This window comes from Gouania willdenowi, chromosome 8 (assembly GCF_900634775.1).
Source record: "Gouania willdenowi chromosome 8, fGouWil2.1, whole genome shotgun sequence".
Classification (NCBI taxonomy): Eukaryota; Metazoa; Chordata; class Actinopteri; order Blenniiformes; family Gobiesocidae; genus Gouania; species Gouania willdenowi.
Genome location: NC_041051.1, coordinates 5,302,580 through 5,323,121, shown reverse-complemented (window position 1 = coordinate 5,323,121; position 20,542 = coordinate 5,302,580). Strand labels below are relative to the sequence as shown.

The following is a 20,542-nucleotide window of genomic DNA, read 5'->3' as shown; positions in this document are numbered from 1 at the left end:
TATTTTCATAAGAACATCGAAGGAGGTTGAGTTTGTCTGAAATGGAGTTTACCTTTTAATATAAAGCACAAAAACAAAAAACACTTAAGAAAATATAAAGACTTGTTTATAGGTCTGTATTATTGGAAAAGACAGAACTTGCAATTTTGTAACTTCTGTAACACTAAACATTTTTTTATTGTCGTTTGAAGCATCACATTTAGCACATGGATAGAAAAATAAAAATCTAATGATTTATTTGCTGATTTCACACCTTAGATCATCTATCAAGACTGCAATAAAAGCTATATTTTTAATTTTATTTATATTATTAAAGTATCTTTTTTTGAACTTCGGTACATTTTGCATTATAATCATGTTACAATGCAAGGATTTGTTCATAAACACAAATAAAACATTGAAAAGGACAAATGGCACAGTTGTTACTGCATTAAATACACAAGCTGGAGAAGCTGTTAGTGGCTGGTATTATAGCTCCAGTAGAGCTGCTCTGGGACTCATTCACCACTTCATAGTGAGCCCATTAGTCATTTTCTCCACTGTGTGATATTGTGTGTGGAGCAGCTCCTTGACTCGTTCCTCTCCTACACAGTGCAGCCAGGATTGGTAAAGCTCTGCTATGTGGGGGTCTTCTTCTGGCAGCAGGGGGTGCTCTGCTTTGTAAAGCTCCTCAACCTTCATAAGCAGATCCTTTGGGTTCTGACCCGATGATGGTTTCACCTGCCCTCCCCCGTTGAGACAGCCTGAACATGGAGCAAACAAGAAAAGAGAGATCTGTGGTTTGGATGAGGGAGACGTAACGGTTAACCCCCCAATTTCAACCACATCCGTAACTGCTCCGAAACAGCAACGCAGCTGATTGTTTTCATTCAAGTCAATGTGTCAATTTCCACCACATCTGAATCTGCTCCAACACAGCACCAGAACTGCTACAGCATGCTGGAGCCCTCTGTAGCAGACACGCAGACTTTCTATTTTTGCCGTAGCTGTGCTGCAGCAATTTAATGAAAATAAACCTGTATGGGACAGGAAGTAGTGCATCAACACAGAATAAAATATCTAGTTTATTTTCAAAATAAAATACTCCGTGTTTGAGGCAGATCGTAATTCCATTGACTGAGGTTATTCCTGAAAGAGGAAATGCCGACCTTCCAGGGCCTCCAACGGGCCCATTCCTATGAAATCAGAACAGTGTCATAATGAATAAACACTTGCAGTGTTTTTCACAAATGCACATGCTTTGTTTCACAGTTATATTTCACATTCACAAATGCACACGTTTTGTTTCACAAATGCACACACTGTGGTTCACAAATATATATTTTATACAAACTTGTAATATAAATTCTGAAATGCACACGCTCTACTTCACAAATATTATTTTGAGGCACACTTGTAATATAAATCCACAGATAATGCAAATTGCTGAATATGCATTTACAAACTGCTTCTGTGCTGTGAAACCTCTGTGTATTTGTGAGAGAAATGTGTGCGGTGAATTTTGAGACTGCTCTGATGTCGCGGGTCAACAAATGTCACCATTGGCTGATAAAACTGATTGACAGATTCATCAGCCAATCAAGCGCACGCAGGAGTGTTTGTGTGTGCATAGGAGTGTTTGTGCTCACACGGGTGTTTGTGTGGTAGTGATAAAGACTCAAGTTAATTTTTTTTTTTACCTAAAGTGTGAGTGAGGATGGATCATTATATTTATACGGGGGTTAAATTAACTTATCACATCTACTCAAATTTGTTTAAAGTATTTTTTTTAAGGTACTAGTACTTATCAATATTATCCGATAATCGTTAGTTGCAGCTCGAGTAAGATGGACATCAAATATTAATCATCTGTCCTGATACCTGATGGACACGCCATGACCTCCACAAAGTGATAAGGAGACTTTCCCTTCTTGAGCTTCTGCACCAGATTCTGGATGTTGCGAAAACCGTAAGCAAGAGCAAAGCTGAGCAGGACGACGCCGTCTTTCTCCAGAATCACCTCCTGGAAGTCTTTGTTTCTGCACCAACAGAAGGACAAGAAACAACAAAAGTTCAGGAGCAAAAAAACAATGGATTGATCAGATTTCTAATGTTCACTGGGTGCTCATGTTCCTTTTTATCATTCAAAGTCATGTGTCAGATTAAAATCTCCTGTTTGACTGCAGGAGGGAGTGTGTCACAGGGAAGCACATATACTGTACCAGAGGTGGGCAACTTTTATCACAGAGATTGTTTGATGTGAAGGGGCCACATTATCAACATTCATGTCAGCATTTAGAATAATGACCAATCAGCATTAATACAGGACAGAAAAAAGGCTTTGGTCTTTTTTTGTTGCTGGTTTGGAGTCAGTCATTTATTGTCAGTTGTGTGTTATTAGTGTTGTTTTGTGTATTTCTGGTGTAACATTATATTTAAAGGCAACCGTGGCTCAGCTGGGGGTTCAAATCCTGCTCTATCCAGGTCATTGTCATTGTGTCCTTGGGCAAGGCACTTCACCCACATTCTCCTTGAAAAGGCACCACAGAAATCCAAGCCATTATTTTATTTATCATATGTTTTCAGTTGTTTTTGTGTATATTTCTAATTATTTTGAGTGTTTTTAGAGTAAAAAGTGTATTTTTGGTTGTCCCTTTTCTACATTTTTCTATGATTTAGGAAGCTTTTATTTTGCGTATTTTTGCTGTTGTTTTGTGTAATTTTCCTTAATCTTGATGTGTATTTACTTTAAGGGCCACACGATACTAGACCAAGGGCCGCATGTGGCCCCTGTGCTGCCAGTTGCCCACGCCCGACTTATACTAACACCTTTGTTTTGCTTAGAGAGGCCTGAGCCATGTGATCAATCTGCACTGATTGGATAATGAATATGACTGGATGAGTGAATAAAAGCTCACCTGAGGGTCTTGTAGGTGAGCTCAGTCACCTCCTCTCCAAACAGCTGCTTGGCAGCAAACGTGAAGACATGATGGAGGTAACCTCCTGATCCGCTCCCAGCATGACTCAGGAACTCCTCCCCACAAACACTGCTGAACCTGGACACAAAGAAACCAGTGTACAACTTCCTGTTATCTATTTAAAAGGCAATGTGTGGCGGAGAGTGAGATGACACTGTATTTCTTATTAGCACTTTCAAACATCTTAAAAACATAGGGTTGCAACAAAAAACAAACGTCTTCTTAAAGGGATCCTCCACTGTTTTTATAAGTGTGGCCGAAAGTCTTTGAAATGTACTGAAGAGATCTGTGCTTATAGAACACATCATGCACCATGTTCATTTCATAACCTTTTAAAAATGGGACTACTTTACAGTTTTAGAGCCTGTGTTCCTCCATCTTGAAAATCAGGTGATTGATGATGTCACGGCCCCACGGCCTGTAAACATCCCATTGTTTCCCATTGGAGTGAAACATTCAGCCAGTTTAGAAGATTTTTCAGTCAAAATGACAACTTGTGTTGCTTTTTGTTGCTCTAAATCAGTGTTTCTCAAATGGGGGTATGTGTACCCCCATTTAATAATTGAGAGACAGAGAGATGAAAATTAACAAATTAAAATATAAAAACGATGGGGTTTTACATTGTTTATTTCAGTTAAAAAAATGATAATCACACTGAATATTACAAGCAACTCACAAAACTACAACAAAAATACACAAAATAAGAGAAAAATATACTGAATAATAAAAATAACAGACAAACAACACAAATCGACACCAAAAACACACGCACTAAGAGAGAAAGATACTATTACTAGCAACACAGAAAATGACAACAAAGACACTTAATGAGAGAAAAATACACATTGCCACAAAATACACAAAAATAACAGAGAAACACAAAATTGTAAGAAACAATCAAACAACACTAAAAACACACGGACTGAGAAATAATAATTTAAATAATACCAACAACACACAAAAATGAAAACAAAAACACATTAAATAAGAGAGGAATATACTGAATAATAAAAAGAACAGACAAATAATGACAAAATGACACAAAAACACCCAAAAATTATGACAGAAATTATTTTGATTAGAACATGAACTGAAAATACAAAGGTCAGCCTTGGCCCCACATCAGGAAGGAGGTGGCCAGATATGATAAAAACAATAGAAATAAATCTATTCAGGAAGCACTTAATACTTTTTTATTCCACGTATTTACATAATGAAATTCTTTCAAATGTGTGTTATCACTCGTTCATTCCATCATTATGATCTATAGTTGTTTGTTTTTTTTTTACAGTATTCTGAGCAAAATGTTGTCGGACTTAAGGGGGTACATGGTATTTAGAAATAAGAGAAAGAGGGAACTTGAGCTAAAAAAGTTTGAGAACCACTGCTCTAAAATTTCAGGAAAAGTTAAAGATGCCGATGTAAACCTCATTTGTTTACCGAAAAAAGGATGAAAACAGTTGTTATGGCAATTTTTATATTCATCATCATATCGTCAAATGTATGTTCATGTGTACAATTTGTCATGTTTTAATACATGATGACTCCATTACTCTTTGCACTTTTGAACAGCTGAATCATGTTAGATTAAACAGTACAGATCGTATTGTACTCAGTGCAACACAGAGTCTCTGCTGAAGGCCAAAACTCAAACTCACATGCAGATATACACGAACGCACACACTATCAAGGATAGATAAGAGTGGCGCCCAATCTTCCTCATAATATACACGTCTTCATCATCCTCAAATGTTTCCACTGTTGGGAATCTGACTCCCCCCTTCTCCTTACCTCAGGGTGGAACTTCTTATGTTATCTGTATAAAAGCTTAAGCTGTGAAACTGTTAGACAGAGCGGGTCTCTGTCTTCGGATCGCCTGGTCGGGCGGTCACCAATTTTTGTTCCACTTTGTACTCTTTTTTACTTAGTTTTATAATAAACCTTTTTTATAAAATCATCAATGCCTCGCCTGGACTCCATCACTCAACCAGAGCAATAAATCATGTCTCCAAATTAGGTCAACCGCAACTTTGCCGTGACACAGTGGTGACCCCAGGAGGCGACAGTTCCAACTCTGCGGTTTGGTAGCAGACAATGAAACATCGAAGAAGGGCTCTCCTAAGAGACCTTTACTCTCCCTTAAACAGTGTGTAGTTTACGCTCTGATGGCTGAAGTTAGCAAGTAAATCCCAGACTGTTGAAGACACACAAACCCTATTTGTGCTTTACAATGCTCTAAAACTGTAAAGGCAATAAAACACATATGGTGCAAAATAATGTGTTTTGTTAGGCTTAGATCTTCTAATAAGTATATTTCAGGAATTGTAAAACCAGTAGAGGATCCCTTTATGTTTAAATGTTTTTTATTTTTTTTATTTTAACTTCACAAAAAAACTAAACCAAGGTGACAAGTTCCCTACAGAGGTCAGTGTTTGAAAAGCTTAAATGAGGCTGTAGAAAGAAAACTCACAGTGAATCTGGAGCTGAAGGCTGCAAATCCTTCAGCGACACGTTTTCCTCCTCTAACATTTTCTCCACCTCTCCTGAAATAAACAAACCATCATCAACAAAAAGGACGTTTCTCGTCTCCAACATCTTTCCATGAAACAGGAAAACGAGCTGTTCTACCTGAAGTGATGACGCAATCCACCTCCCGGGTCTCATCTTTGTTTATGTAGAAGTCAGAGCGTGAAGCCTCCAGTTTCTTATCAAAGCAAGGCATCACTGCCACATGGTAGATCTGCTGAGGGTTTAACCCCTGACAACACACACACACACGCACGCACACACATAAATGTTGAACATCATTAACGTTTGAAAAAGTTAATATTTTAAAAGGAAAACACACCTTTTGTTGTGCAAAGTATTGTTTAACCAGGGAGCCCATCATCTGCTGGGGGGAGCGAGTGGTGCTGATGTATGGAAGAATGAACTCCCCGTGAGTCTTCTCTGCATAGCAGATCCACCCTGAGGGAATAATGTACTTTTAGAAAAATGGGAGGACACTAAAGCCAAAAATTGATCCATGGTTGTGTGTCGTGTTGGAAAAAAACAAATAGATTTGACAAATAATGCTGAGTAATGGTTACTTCTTCTACCATAGTGGTTCTCAAACTTTCTTTGGGTGTTTCCCACTTTGAACGAAAGTGAATTTTCAAGCCCCACCTGCGCTCATCGCCCCTAAACAATCTTTACAAAATAACACATTTTCAAACTTGAACTAACAAGGAACATGTAACATATTACATAATTAATCAAAATGAAAAAAACAAATTAAACTAATTACCTGCATAAAAAACAAATGTGAAAGTGCAATAATCATAAATACATGAAATAATGAAACATTAAGCCAAAAAGCTTAAAGGTGCAGTCCACAACTCTCAGATCTCTCTCTCCCCCTCCCTCCCCACTGCTCTCCTGCCCTGCCTCCAAACTTTACAAAGTCCCTCCCTCAGAGGAGCTAACAAGCTTACGTTAGTCCGACAGCAACATCACAGTAATATAACATGCACTGTTAAAAGCATATTACTGCAGTGCTTCTCTCTCTCTCTGTGCACAAACCTCAGCAGCAGCAACAACAACTCAGTGTCACTTACAGCCAGTGTTGGGAACGTCACTTTAAAAAAGTAATTAGTTATAGTTACTCACTACTTGTTCAAAAAAGTAACTGCGTTAGTAACTAAATTACTCTATAATAAAAGTAACTCATTACCAAGGAAAGTAACTACTAAATAAAAAAAGAAAAAAAAAAAAGAGTTGCTCTATGTCAAAGAATTAAAATTTTTTAGATGTGTGTATCATGAGGTGCTTCATTAATTTTGACAACAAATGTGGACAAAGTCTTCTCTCCTGGATATAATGAACACTTCACTACACGTTCTTGCCTTTGACCACAATGAATTTAAAGCAGTGTTTGTATCGTCACCTTAAAAATGTCAACTTTTCATCAGACTGCTCCACGCTCGCCATCTCTGCTGATTCATCCAATCTGCAGTGTGTGTGTGTGTGTGTGTGTGCGTGTGTGTGTGTGTGTGTCGCGGGTGCTGGCACTTCGCCTTAGCCAATCATAATCGCTCACCTTGTTTTTAACCCACCTCCTCACAACAGTCGAGTCAGAAGCCGGGGATGCTTTCGGATAACATTTTATTTAATCAATGCATGTAACGCACCGCATTTAACGTTCAGTAACAATAACGGCGTTGTAACGGCGTAAAAAGTAATTAGTTCGATTACCCCGTTACTGAAAAACAAACGCCGTTACCTAATGCCGTTACTTTAAACGCCGTTATTCTAAACACTGCTTACAGCAGCCCACACGGAGGCTGCTCTGCACACATGAACACATGCACTACAGAGTTCTAGTGTAACAATTCTAAAACAAACATAATGTAAATCAAGCAGCAGTAATTATCTTTCAAGCAGAAAAGTCACTAATTCCATCTTCTACTCCTCCAGACCATAAACTGTAAAAAAGACAGCTCTACAAAAGGGGTGGGGCCTGTGAGCAACAGCTGTCAGACAGCCCATCAAACAGAATTCTGGCTCTGATTGGTTCTTTTTGCTCGGTCGCGGTGCATTCTGGCAATCTGCCAAAGGCTGCAGGAGGAGCAGGAGGGACTCAATGAGCCTGTTTTTTTCACACAAACTACTAGTTTGATGTAAAGCTGTCCTTACACAGTGACAGCTTTAGCAAATATGACCAAAAAAGTCACTTTTATAAGAGTTTCAGACTGCACCTTTAAAGGCACACTGTAACTTTTGGCCACTAGGGGGCGCTCGACCTGTAACTTTCACGTCAAATGCCCCTAGTGGCCACAAGCGACGCAGCACTGGCACAAAAATCAACAGTCAGTCAGTCGCTCCAGCCTCCCTTGTCTTTTGATTGTGTATGCAGACAGTAGTTTACCTGTAACTTCTGGATAAGGATTGGCTCTAAGGGCTGGGTCGGTCGGGCTAGGGTGCAAAGCGGGGCTAAGCTTGCGCTGCGGCTGGAGGAGCAGCCGCCGCCGCCGGAGACCTTTTTCGCCGTGCGGCAGGCGGGGTTGGGGCGGAAGGGGGACAGGCGACCCGGCGTGCGTGGGTGGTGTCCGGCGTCGTGCGGAAGGCGGGTCGGCGGAGGGGGCCGAGTCTCGGCGGCGTCTTTTTAGCCTCCTCAGAAGCAGTTTTAAACTTTTTGTTTGTCTCGGCCATGACCTCCATGGACCTCCATGCTGTGCGTGGAGGTCCATGGATGTCGCTCCAGACGCGCCGCTCCAATGTCTTCTTCTACATGTTTTGACCGACAAACTCTGGTGTTGCGTTGATGGCAGGAGCATCAGGCCAGAATCAGTTGATCAGCTGCGTGATTTACGCAGCGATGGCACAATGTTCACATATGAGAGTGGTGACACTGCTACTCAGGAGCTTAGACCTGCTAGATGATGCTCAGTAGATCATCTTCAAATGGTGCTGATCGACTGACAGACTCTGTTGCTGCATTAACTCAGATCAATGGCAGATTAATAGGACGGTTTCTGTCCAAATCTGCCTGTTTTCATGGACTAATAAGAGTAAATTTACAGGAAGTGACGGAGCAGCCACATTAAATTATGGGGGTAAAATATCATTAGGTTTATTACACAGCATTTTTTATTTGTTCATTTTGTTTTCTACATTATTAAATGTTTGTGCAGCAAACAGAGAAGTTCATCTGCCTCCAATTGAACTTCTTCAAACGTAATTTAGTGCTTTTGTGCACTCACCTCTCCATGCTGAATGAGCAAAATGTTCATTTAAATAGGGCGGTCGTCACAACCACGTCTACATGTGCACCTATTTGCGTGGCAATCTTAATGAATTCCTCACAGCAGGTGAGCGAACAGCGACACCAAAGGATTTAGGGACGCATCTAGTTTATCACCTTTTATTTCAGATCTTTGTGAATCCGCCCCTAATTTTTAGTCTATTCATTATTTCTTCCTTTGTGTGGTGTTTCCTCCTGTTTTTTGCACCCCACCTGTTCTCCATTACCCATCAGAGGGGCACGTCTCACACTTTGAGAAGCTGTACTGTAGTACCTGGACATGCAGATGTCAGCATAGGCAAAGCCTTTTTGTCCTGCTCCCTCCTTTTGTAACGCTCCACAAACTCTCTCTGACTCTCCAGGAGGCTGAAGGTCCGACTGAAGCCAGTGTCAAACACATGATGAACACCTGCAACAAAAAACCATGAATCACAAGCTTTGGTTCAACTTTCCATCCTTTACAATGGCTTTAAACCAGTGGGACGGCACAGACCGAGTCCTTTAAAGAAAGCTGTGAGTCTCCTGCCAGCCTCACTGCTGCTGAGGCCACAGTGAGCTGCCAGGGAGGCTCTGGACTGTGGAGACAATGACACCACAACCATCTTCTGCTGGGTCTCACTGACCTGTGTGGGAATTCAAACATGTTAATAAAGCCTATTAGAAATAGAGAAGCACTAACACAGGCCCACATGGCTGTACCTTGTTGCTATGCAGCACTTTAAAAAGCTCCTCGTGGCTCTGCTGTGTGATCAACACACTCTCAGCAGAGGTGATGCAGCCGCTACAAGCTAAACAATCATTCAAAGTGATCTTTGCTTTCTCCAGCTTCTGCCTCCCACCATCCTACCAAAGCAAATATCAGATCACATCACAGCACATGGCGACATTTCAGTTTGCAATGTTCACACCTGATTTAGGATCCATGGTTTCTACCTTGTTAACTTGGACGTAACTGCCATCATCTTCAATCTGTATTTTGGCCACGGATTTGCCTTGTTTCTTTTCTACTTTAACAGGTTTCACACATTCCTGAAAAACAAACCCATTCATATAAATTATCATCATCTTATTTCAGTCTGAGAACACTCCACTCATCCATCCAGGCCACAGATTCATCAGTCTCACAAAAATACATTTTTAACCTATCTACAGTATAAATACAAGTAACTTCTGTGTGGGTGTGTGTGTGTGCAGCTTGCGCATAGCCCGAGTGTGTGCATCCATTGTTTTGGACTTATTTGGTGAATACGTTGATAAACGTTTATATTAATTTTATTTAGAATGCAGGTTTGACCGGACATGAGAGGGGGGAGGGGCGTCTGGATAATCTCTGGCTCTGTACTGTGAACACATGCCTGTAAAGTCTGTGTTAACAGGCACATTTCTCCATGAACACAGCATTAAAAACGCTGATATTTTCACCACGTGTTTATAACCTAATGCGTACCTTGGATGCACATGCCGTTTAGAAAGTTGCGACAACGGAAGTTCGAAATAGACTCAAATAGATCCCGGAAGTTGTTGCTGGGCAATGGCAGCGGCTGTGCTCAAAGTGAACAGCGAAACATGCATATTTCTCCGCGAACACGTCATTATAAACGCAGATATTTTCACCACGTATTTATAACCTAATGCACCCTGGATTTACATGACATGTTTGTGTGTACTGTAATTCATTTTCCCACTGGGTTTTTTGAGTTTTTCCTTGCTGCCTAAGGACAGGGGATGACATTTATTATCCATTTACTTAAGTCAAGTAAACATTGGTGCAAACTTTACTTACCAATTTATCATGCGCATGTCCCATAAAGATACCAGGGAAATCATAAACGCTATTTTACTTTGTACCCGCAAATATAGCCCTTTATCACCAATGTGCACTCAAACGCACCAGACAGTCCAAACTCAGAGTGAAAGAGAAAAAAAACTTAGACAAAACAATCGCCTCTCACTGGCAGTCGTCTTCAGTTTTATTTTAGTAGGTACCAGTCTCTGCACGTCCACCAGCGCCACTGAAGCACTTCAGATCTTCTTTGCTCACTTCTTTGGCTCTGACCTTCATGCACGCTGCAGCTGATCACGCTGAAAAACCTGAGGCACTTCCTCCTCTCGGATTAACTCGGTCTTGTCTCGGACTTGGGCTGCCCGGACTCGGGATTTGCCCTCAAGACCGTTCGAGACCAGCACTAATTCCGGCTATTTTTAAACTTTTTTATAATGTGATAATAACAAGGAGAAGAACGGGATAAAACAATCTTTTATTCATTCTTTAATCCACCCCGTATAATGACCGCAACCTTCCTTATTGTGACTGAGTGATGTGTATGACACACTCGTGTGTGTGTGTGTGTGTGTGTCTGGCTACGGTGTCAGTTTGGACCGCGGAGCAGAAAGGAGATATGAACTAATCACTGGTAAAAATCCCAGTAAAACTCCAGAAAACAATCACCAGGAATAAATATTAACTCCCTGGTAAAGACAGTAGCTCTAACAACTGGTAAAATTATAAATTGATGATATTACAGCCTGTGAATGCAGTACAGGGGACGCATTTACTCTGCCTCTGGGTCCTAGTGCCTGCCGGTCGGTGAAGCGTGTTCCGTTTACCGTGTTTACTGAGGTCTGTGTGTGTTTAATAAGTCCATGTGTGTCAGTGTGAAAGTCTGCATGTTTATGCCTCTGTCCATCCACTCTTTTCATTATATCCATGTCTTTTAAGGCTTTATTACATAATGTCGGCTGTAGTCTGGGCCGCCGCCATCTTGGTTTATGTCGTCACCAGTGCGTCATCGCCACAGAGTTGCACTAGCCCAGAATGACTCAAATAACTGTAAAGAGGTCTTATATTAGTCTATTATCCTTTTAAAGTGGTGTTTTTTGTGGCTTTAGACTCCAATTACATTTATGTATATAATATGTTCCCTACAATATAAACAGGTTCACAATATAATTATTTTTATAGTTTCTGTTTCCACAGTATCCAGAATAATAATAATCTTTCTAAACAAGAACTGTTGATTGATTTGTCACATTTAGTTTCACATCTACCTGTAGCTCTTTGTTTTTTAAACTGCTGAAAACTTGTTTGTAGTTTTATTTCAGCAAGTTACACTTTTACAGTTACAGTTGGGACCTTTGTAATTGAATACCCTAATTAAATTATAGCAACCAAATGAAACTATATCAACTAAGTGAATTAATAAAAATAACCTGTGTAAAGGCTTTTTCAAACTAAAAAATTATCTTGTGAAATCTGTGACTTGTTGACCTGCACAACTCAAAGAATCAGAATCGAGAATCATTATTTCTTGGCAGAAACACTTTTAAACACTTGCTGTACATTCAGCTGACATAAAAATCTTGTTTTCAAATATGTAGAATAATTGTGAATTTATCAGTAGCAGTAGTAGTTTTAATACTTTAGTTACAGGCACCTTTTGTCCGTCAAATGTGTTTAAAATAAACTAATATTAAAGAGAGAATGTTATTTACCTGTCGAACCTTGTCATAATTATATATATTTATATTTTTTTTTAAATTGAAAAAAAAAAATGTTTATGGTCTTGGTCTTGACTTGGTCTCGGCTCCCGAAAGTCTTGGTCTTGTCTTGGTCTCTGTGCATTCTGGTCTCGGATAGTGTGGTGTTGAACACCACACTATATGACAATTACCGTCCATATTTTTGTAGGACGAGTTATTACCAGATCTGATAAGACCTGTAACAAGCACGTCATCTACATTTAGTGTGTTTATTGCTGCCTGTTGTTCGTTTTATATAAACATTAAATAGCTGAAGTTAATCACTTTTCTCTGCTTTATAGAATATAGCATAAAACGGCTCGTCCATGTCTTTTCACTGACCTGAGATGGTGTAATAAAGTCATCGAGGTCTGTCAGCTGCAGCACACCGCTGAAGTGAGACGCCATGTTGACTGCCGTAAAGTACAACTTGTTTACATGTGTGTCGTAATTCCTGACGTGCGCGCGGTGCATCTAGGGAAATGTAGGCTGCAGCACGAGACAGCTCAAGAAATACAAACCCTTAAAATTATCTTCTGACTCTTTTATTTACCAAGACAATAATTATATCAACATAACAATAAAGATTAAATATTAGATAATAATTAAATCCGAACAATCAGGATTAAATACAAGTGCAAATATACAAGCATGTTCCAGTATAATCAGTCGTCTACAAACTACACTGTAGCTAAAATCCATGACAGTATGGAGATAGATTTGTGTCTTTATAATTCAATTACGAAAAAAAAAAACCAAAAAACAAAAAACGTTTCAATCAAAAAAAGTGTTCCAAACCAAATTTTGGGGGGGCTCAATTTCTTTTTGCATTTAAACATTTTTTGTTAAATTGAAAATATTTTTCTGATTGATTTGATTTTTGATTTATTTATTCATTTTACGAATAATTAAGACACAAATGTACTATCTAAGATATGGCCCAAATACAAAAAACATGACTTCAATAAACAAAACCCTTTTCAATTAAAAAAAAAAAATTAAATAAAAACAATTTCAATCAAAGAAAAAACAAGTGTTCGAATGCAATTATTTGGGTCGCAAATATTTTTTGCATTTGATTGCAAATATTTATTTATAGTGGCGTAACCTTTTTTTTTTTTTTTTGGTCGATTTTGCTTCAGCTTTAACAGAAATAAAACACATTCAAGTGATAGGCAAAAATGAATTTAATTCTATTTAAGAATCAATATGTTATGTAAATATGTTAGATAAAGGAATTTAGTCTATTGCAGTGAAAAATAGTACCGGGACATGATTAGAGCCATTCCTCTCTCTTTAAAGCCATAATCCTGAGTTATCATTGTTATGTTTCAATACAGTTGATTTATGAAGAAAAGGTGCCCTGATAAATAAATTAGACATTGTTTGAAATTAATTTGTCTTTTGTTTGCCATTAACACACTTCAATTCAATTCAACTTTATTTATACAGCACAAATTACAACAATATTCATCTCAAAGCGCTATCAAAATATAAAATTTCTAATAAAAATGAAAAAACTCAACAAATCCACATGAACAAGCATCAGTGACAGTGGTGTCATGGCAAATTTGCGGTTGTCCTCATTTGGAAACATGATTTATGCTCTGGTTGAATGATGATGTCCAGTCAAAGAATGATGATTTTATAAAAAAAAGAATAATCATAAACTAAATGAAAAAGAGTACAAAAAAGGGTCTTCCATCCTGTCGGAAGGGCAAGCGGCCAGCAACTATCTGGGAAGTTCCACAGCTTAAACTTTATACAGATAGAGAAAAGTCCCACCCTGATGAGAGGAAAGGACGGTGTCAGATTCCCCCAACAGTGGAGATGTTGGAGCAATGATATCTGTCTTGATAATGTGTGTGCATCAGTTGGTGTGTGATGTGAATGTGAGTGAGTATGTGTGTGTGTGTGTATCTGCATGTGAGTCCACCTGTGAGTTTGAGTTTGGCCTTGACGATCAGATGCAGAGACTGTTTGTTGCTGACACTGTGAATTCAGCACAATCTATCTGTACTGCAGGTAATCTAATCTAACATGACTCAGCAAAGGAGCGACGTCTCTGTTCAAAAGTACAACGATATAATGCAGTCATTGTGTATTAACACATGATAAATTGTACACATGAACACACATTTGATAATATGATAATTAATATAAGAATCGCCATAACAGTGGGAAGAAACAACTCCCTTTTAACAGGAAAAAATCACCGTTAGAACCAGGTTCAGAGGTGGCAGCCATCTGCCTCGACTGGTTGGGATTAGTGGACAGAAGGACCAACAGAACAGGATAGAGAGATAGAACATCAGCGTTTCCCAGACTAGTTGAGCTGTGAACCACAGATCAGGAACTGCCATCATCAGCTTCACGACACCTGAAACAGAGAAGAGAGAGAAGGGCGAGGGGAAGGCACAGACTGCAGAAAAACATGATACAGTATTAGCAGGTCTGCCTGCATGGTTTAGGACTTTGTTCCTAGTGGTTTGGTTAAAGCTATTATATGATATAATGTAATTATTTTTTAGATTGTTAGAAAGGCGACAAATCTCTTCCCGTGAATTGGTAATTTCCTTGTTGGTGTTTAGTAATAAAATGTCAATCTCTGACGATGGCTGAGGAGCGGCGTCTCCATGTTCTGTACAGACGAGACCTTGTCCGCTCTAGCGGTTAGGTTATTACTATTACATTATTATTACATGTAAAGCTGACGATATACATCGGTCCGCATGGTGCTGACGAAAACATTTGCGGGATGTGGCAGAGAATATTGTCACCTGTACAGTCAGTGGTCAGGACCAGATATGGCAGAAGTGTCAGTTTTACTCAGTAATATGCAACCTGGTGGTGGCAGAAATTTCTTGCAAATCTCACATATTGCACATTTAAGTGCAAACATAATGATTTACGTCGGCATGTGAAGTGGAGCAGAACATGAACAAACTTTTCATAGCTGATTTACAACATTTATTTCCTTTTTTGTTTTCTTAAGCCTTATGGCACAGATTGTAAACAAAGTTTTGTCATTTCCTGTATTTTTTGACTGCTGTACTTTTACATCTTTTTTTTACTAAATTAAATTAAATTAAATTGGGCTTTAAGCCTTTATTGTCATGTATATGTTGTTACACATATATTGAAATTTGTCCTCTGCATTTTAACCCATCCCTGGGGAGCAGTCGGCAGTTATGCAGATAATTAGTCTAATTTAGTTTTTGAGTTTTGATTTATTTATGAAATATACTTGCATTATAAAACATGATGTTACTTGTTCCTGTTAATTCATTTCATGCTTGTATTCCTTTAAAACCGCAACGGTTTCTTTGCAAATAAGGCATACAGCCTTTGACCGGACTTCAGTGAAAAAGTATTTACTTGTTCATTCTTTATTAAACACTCAGCACTCACTGTCCACGTTTCTTTTCTTTGGGCCACTCGTTGTTGCAGATGGGTATAACCCTGGATTTCCACTGGATGCTTAAATGCACCGTAACTGCTGCGAAACAGCAACTCAGCTGATAGGTTTCCATTAAAGTCAATGTGTCAATTTCCACCGGTGCAAATCTGCTCCAGCACAGCACCGTAACTGCCCAGTCATGCTGCTGCCCTCTGCTTCAAATACACAGCACTTCTATTTTTGCTGGACGCTGAAGCTGTGCTGCAGTAGTTCGACTCTATCCGAAAACCGAGCACATATTCGGACTCGCTGGGACCAGACCTTTCTGTTGATACCATAGTTGGCTTGATCCGACCACTTTTACAATCGTATTTCACATGTAAATATTGCATTTATCCATGGTTGCATCACACATATGTATTGCGCGATTACACCTGAATTAGCAAAATCTCCTGAGTTCTTGCTGCAACAGATGTGCAGTAAAACTGGAGGCAGTGGGGATTGCTGGACTGCACATTGTGCTGAAGTCAAGCAGCGGAGCAGTTTAGGTGCAGATGGTAGAAATCCAGGGTTGCCGCGGTTTTGCTCTGTCAATCTCCACCTGGCGCTGCCGTGACGCGCCAGCCGTATTAATGCGACACCACGAGAGCCATAATAAAAAGACCAACGGGTCGGATGTGGCCTGCGGGCCGAAGTTTGCCCACCTATAAACCAGAAATTGTAATCTCTGTAAGGAATTTGTGGTGTATAATGTTTTGGTTATTTAAACTAAATGGTTCATTAGTAAATGAAGGTGTGTTAAGGTCAAACCTGTCTCTTTCTGTTTATTAGTTGTTGTTTAAAAAATAAATGTTAACACAAAAAAAAGCCCCTCTAATTTATTTGGTTTATTTTTATTATTATTTTTCTTATGATTTGTTGTATTTGTGGTATATATGTTTCTCTGTGGCTATCCGTATGTAGCAGTACAGACACCCCCCCCGTGCTATTCTATGACGTTACCGGAAGTCATGTGACCATTTCATGCAAGAAATTCCCTACAGAAGGTTAGGTAAAGGGTTACGGTTCGGGTTAGTGAGTCCGTAACTTAGTGTAGGGTTAAGGTTATGGTTAGTTAGTCCGTAACGTAGTTTAGGGTTAGGGTCACGGTTAGGGTTAGGGTTAGTTAGTCTGTAACGTATTATAGAAATATACGTATTAATAGCAAACAGAAGTACTGGCCAATAAGGGGCGCAACGTATGAATATCACAACAATTCATAAATACGCAGCATGTCCGTAACGTAGTTTAGGAATCTATGTATTAATAGTAAATAGAAGTACAAGTACGTAGCGTTAATCACATGAGCTAAACTGGCCAATGAGAGGTGCTACGTATAGATAGAATGTCAGTATATTGATACGGCTACGTACAAATAGCCACTGCCTTTGGTGTTTCTGCTTGTGTCATGTGAGACAGAAGTTTGTTTGAAATTTGTTGAATTTTTTTGGAAAAAATAATATTAAAAAAAGAATATGAAGCTGCGCTAGAGCGAAAGTCACGAAACGGTCGTCATGGGTTACAGCTGATGTGACATTTGTGACTAACTGTGACTTAAGTTGTGCTTGCTTAAAAAAAATAATTAATCAATATATATATATATATATATATATATATATATATATTTCTTTTTTTTCTTTTTTTTTTTTTTTTTAATTAAAAAATTCCAACATTTATTATTACTTTTTTAATTTTATCACATACATCAACACATTTCACAACTATTCAACAATGCTTCAAAGCCATATTCTCCAAGGGCCACTTCTGAGTCTTTGGGATTATTTCCAGAGGCAAATTGCAGCTAATTTTGCTATTTCCAACAAACTACTGAACCGCAGGAAACCTTGGGTTTCCTCCTCCGGTTCCTCATAGTCCTGGAGATCCACTGTTGTCTACTGTGGTTGTGGTTCAGCATCATAGTTCTGAGTCACTAGTGGTTTGTGCACCAGGGTATCATCTCGAAAACCCAATTTTGACTCAGCGTCACATTCAAAGTCCATTCTTGCCTGGGGCACTAAATGACATAAAGCCGGCCCTGGCATCTTGTGAGATTGTTGTGCTTTGAACTTTCACAACTCAGTGATTCCTCTGATCAATTCTGACACAGTTGCTCTGAAGTTGTGTCTTTCAAAAAAAAATAGTCGAACGTGATGCCATCACTAACAGCTTCACTTCCGCTCAAGCGGAGCTTCATGATTTTTATTTGTTTATTTTTTTCCCTTAAATTATTTCAACAAATTTTAAACTTACTTCTGTCTCACATGACATGAACAGAAAAATCTAAAAATAGAGGGTTTTCACCGACGTCACTTTCTGGGTAGTAACCCGGATGCTCCATGTTGGAGGTAAGCAGATTTTGACACTACATGGAGGCCCACAGAGGTGTACTCTGATAAATTACTGAAAAGCTCCTCAAAATGCATTGTAAATGTAAAGGCATACAGGAAGGTCTTGGTCCGCAGGAAAGGGCACGATACTTGGAAAAAATACGGTTTATTGGTGGTGCAGATCCATACGAGTCAGCTCCCTCGTCTTGGTTCAATGACGACCCGGAGATTCTTCCATCTATTATGTATCCTGATTTCGTCAACTACCTGGATTTCACCAAGCCCATACACAGCGGAAGATCTTAAATCTTATAGAAATTTGGAGGTCGGCTGCAGAGGCTCGCGTTAGTAACAAATATACACCTCCGTGAGCCTCCAACATGTAGTGTCAACATCCACTTACCTCCAACATGGCTGCGCATCTGGGTTACTGCCCAGAAAGTGACGTTGGTGAAAACCCTCTATAATTTCAAAGTGAACCTGCAGCGTAGTTACTCTAAAATAGTATACGACCGCCAGGCAATCCTAGATTTAGGTAATTCAAACAATTATAGTCCATTAGATGCGACTACTCTGGCCTCGGACTGCTACGCCGGCTACATCCAGCGGTGGTGTTTGCATATACATCAGTAACAACTGGTGCAACAATGGTGAGCTAGTTTCATGTCACTGCTGTCCAGAGTGGTGTTCCATAAAGCGGGTTATGTTCAAACTCTGAGTATGTTCAGGCTCAAATGAGGGAAACTCTGAGTATCCCATTCCTAAACGCGAGGTATGTTCACGGACAATGTTACCCTGGCAACATTGTCAGTGAACTAAACCTGGTCGTTGGCAGGTTTTATCAAAGAAACCCTGGGTTTCTACCTGGCTCCGCCCACCTGAACACCGTTTCTGAACACTTTAATGAACTTTTACTGCCAAACTTCCAAGCCATCAGTATAAAGAACTCTGAATGACGTTTTATTAAGTAAGACGAGGTGGAAGTGATAGAACCTTAACTCTTCTCTGAAACACATTAGTCACATCACACACCACAGACGTGTTCCCATCATTAATGTTGTGTTGCTTTACGGTTTTTTGTTTGTTTGTTTTGTGCAAACGGTAGTTTTCTTTCTAACATTGTGGATACAGATCATTAAGTGACAGACACTGAGAGGTTGATCTGCATTAAAACATCTACTGACGTCTGTAGTAAAGTTCACTGAATACAAACCTGTGGATAATATAAAGTAGAAGATGACAATTTAAATAAATCCACTTTCAAGGCTCGATTATTGTTTTATATTGTTATACAGTTTAATTTGTAGATCTTGGTTCTTTGAAGATATGATGGTGCAGTGAGTTGCAATGCTGCTCTTGGAAGTGGTGGGTTGTGGGTTCGCGTCCTGCTTGAGTGTTTTTTTATGACATTTTTTAGGATGTCGAGAGGACTCTGGCAACAATATTACATTAAAAATCAACATAAATGATGCAATATCAAGCGGCATTTACTGTCTTAATATCCAGTGTAACAGGAGGGCTCTCTATGTAGCCATCCTATGCTGCTGACACGTCTCCTCAGACACATTTTATTCATATTATTCTCCGCTCTTCACGTCACTGAAGCAATAAAGTGATGAAGTGACCAAAAAGTGTGACTAATTACGGATGATTTAAGCCACTATAATCACTGAATACTGAACGCATCTTTAGAACAGGCTCATATTCCTCAAACACCGGCTTATTTCACCCATTACGGTGAATAAATCACTATTTTCCGGGTGGTTGCCATGGCAGCTCGACTCATCTTCGATCCATTGATGATGGCTTTTTATCGCGCGTGTGCACGTAAGTAACCCAAGGTTTACATACTCAGGGTTGATTGACCCACTTCATACCAGCTGTAATGGAATCCGATACCCAGAGTTTCCCATCGCGGGGTATGTTGACCCAGAGTTTATGGATAGACTCAGAGTTTGTTAACCCTCCTTTATGGAATACCCCTCTGATGTAGAACTACTGACTATAAAATACAGACATTGCTTCTCCCCTGATCTGTAATAACTTTGGCGTTTTTCACGGTCTCACAGATTATCACAGCCCAAAACATGGCAATAGTTCAGCATTTCCTCTCAAAATTCGGGATATGCTTGTGTGTGTGCTGTTTGGAAACCTGCTGCTTATCTCCAAAATGGAGACTTCCGGGTTGTTGACGTGCCATGAAAACCCTCTACATCGCACAAATACAACAATGCATAAGAAGAAAAATAAATAAAATGAAACAAAATAAATTCAAAGGCTTTTTTTTTTTTTTTTAAATAATAATACTGTTTAGCCCCAATAACCAAAACTTTACACAGCTTAAATTCCATACAGGGACAAATTTAATGCCTAAATTTAAAGTAAACTTCTTGTGCCTTTGGAGAAATGGGAAACTAATAATAATAAATAATGATAATAATAATCATAATAAAACATACTATTTTCATTATTATTTGTGTATTTGTTTCTTTCAAACAGACGCAGGCGCTCCTCTCTT

The 20,542-nt window shown here is 39.2% G+C and overlaps 1 protein-coding gene across 1 annotated transcript; it reads right to left on the bottom strand.

The window, feature by feature from the left end:
* Positions 1-97: 97 nt before the first annotated feature.
* narfl (nuclear prelamin A recognition factor-like) lies at positions 98-12,671 on the bottom strand. Its single transcript, XM_028454314.1, has 11 exons — positions 12,601-12,671; positions 9,673-9,768; positions 9,439-9,582; positions 9,233-9,362; positions 9,014-9,148; positions 5,806-5,924; positions 5,586-5,715; positions 5,428-5,500; positions 2,898-3,035; positions 1,861-2,018; positions 98-743 (listed from the first exon to the last, which is right to left on the bottom strand). Exons 1-11 carry the CDS (start codon positions 12,664-12,666, stop codon positions 502-504), a joined length of 1,431 nt encoding a protein of 476 aa, XP_028310115.1. The 5' UTR covers positions 12,667-12,671; the 3' UTR covers positions 98-501.
* Between the last annotated feature and the right edge of the window lie 7,871 nt (positions 12,672-20,542).

Coding starts and splice junctions, on each gene's coding strand:
- narfl (XM_028454314.1), bottom strand. CDS start 12,666: ATGGCGTCTCACTTCAGCGGTGTGCTGCAGCTGACAGACCTCGATGAC. Junction 9,583..9,672: donor GTTACGTCCAAGTTAACAAG/GTAGAAACCATG, acceptor TTGCTTTGGTAG/GATGGTGGGAGGCAGAAGCT. Junction 5,925..9,013: donor GCTGACATCTGCATGTCCAG/GTACTACAGTAC, acceptor TTATTCCCTCAG/GGTGGATCTGCTATGCAGAG.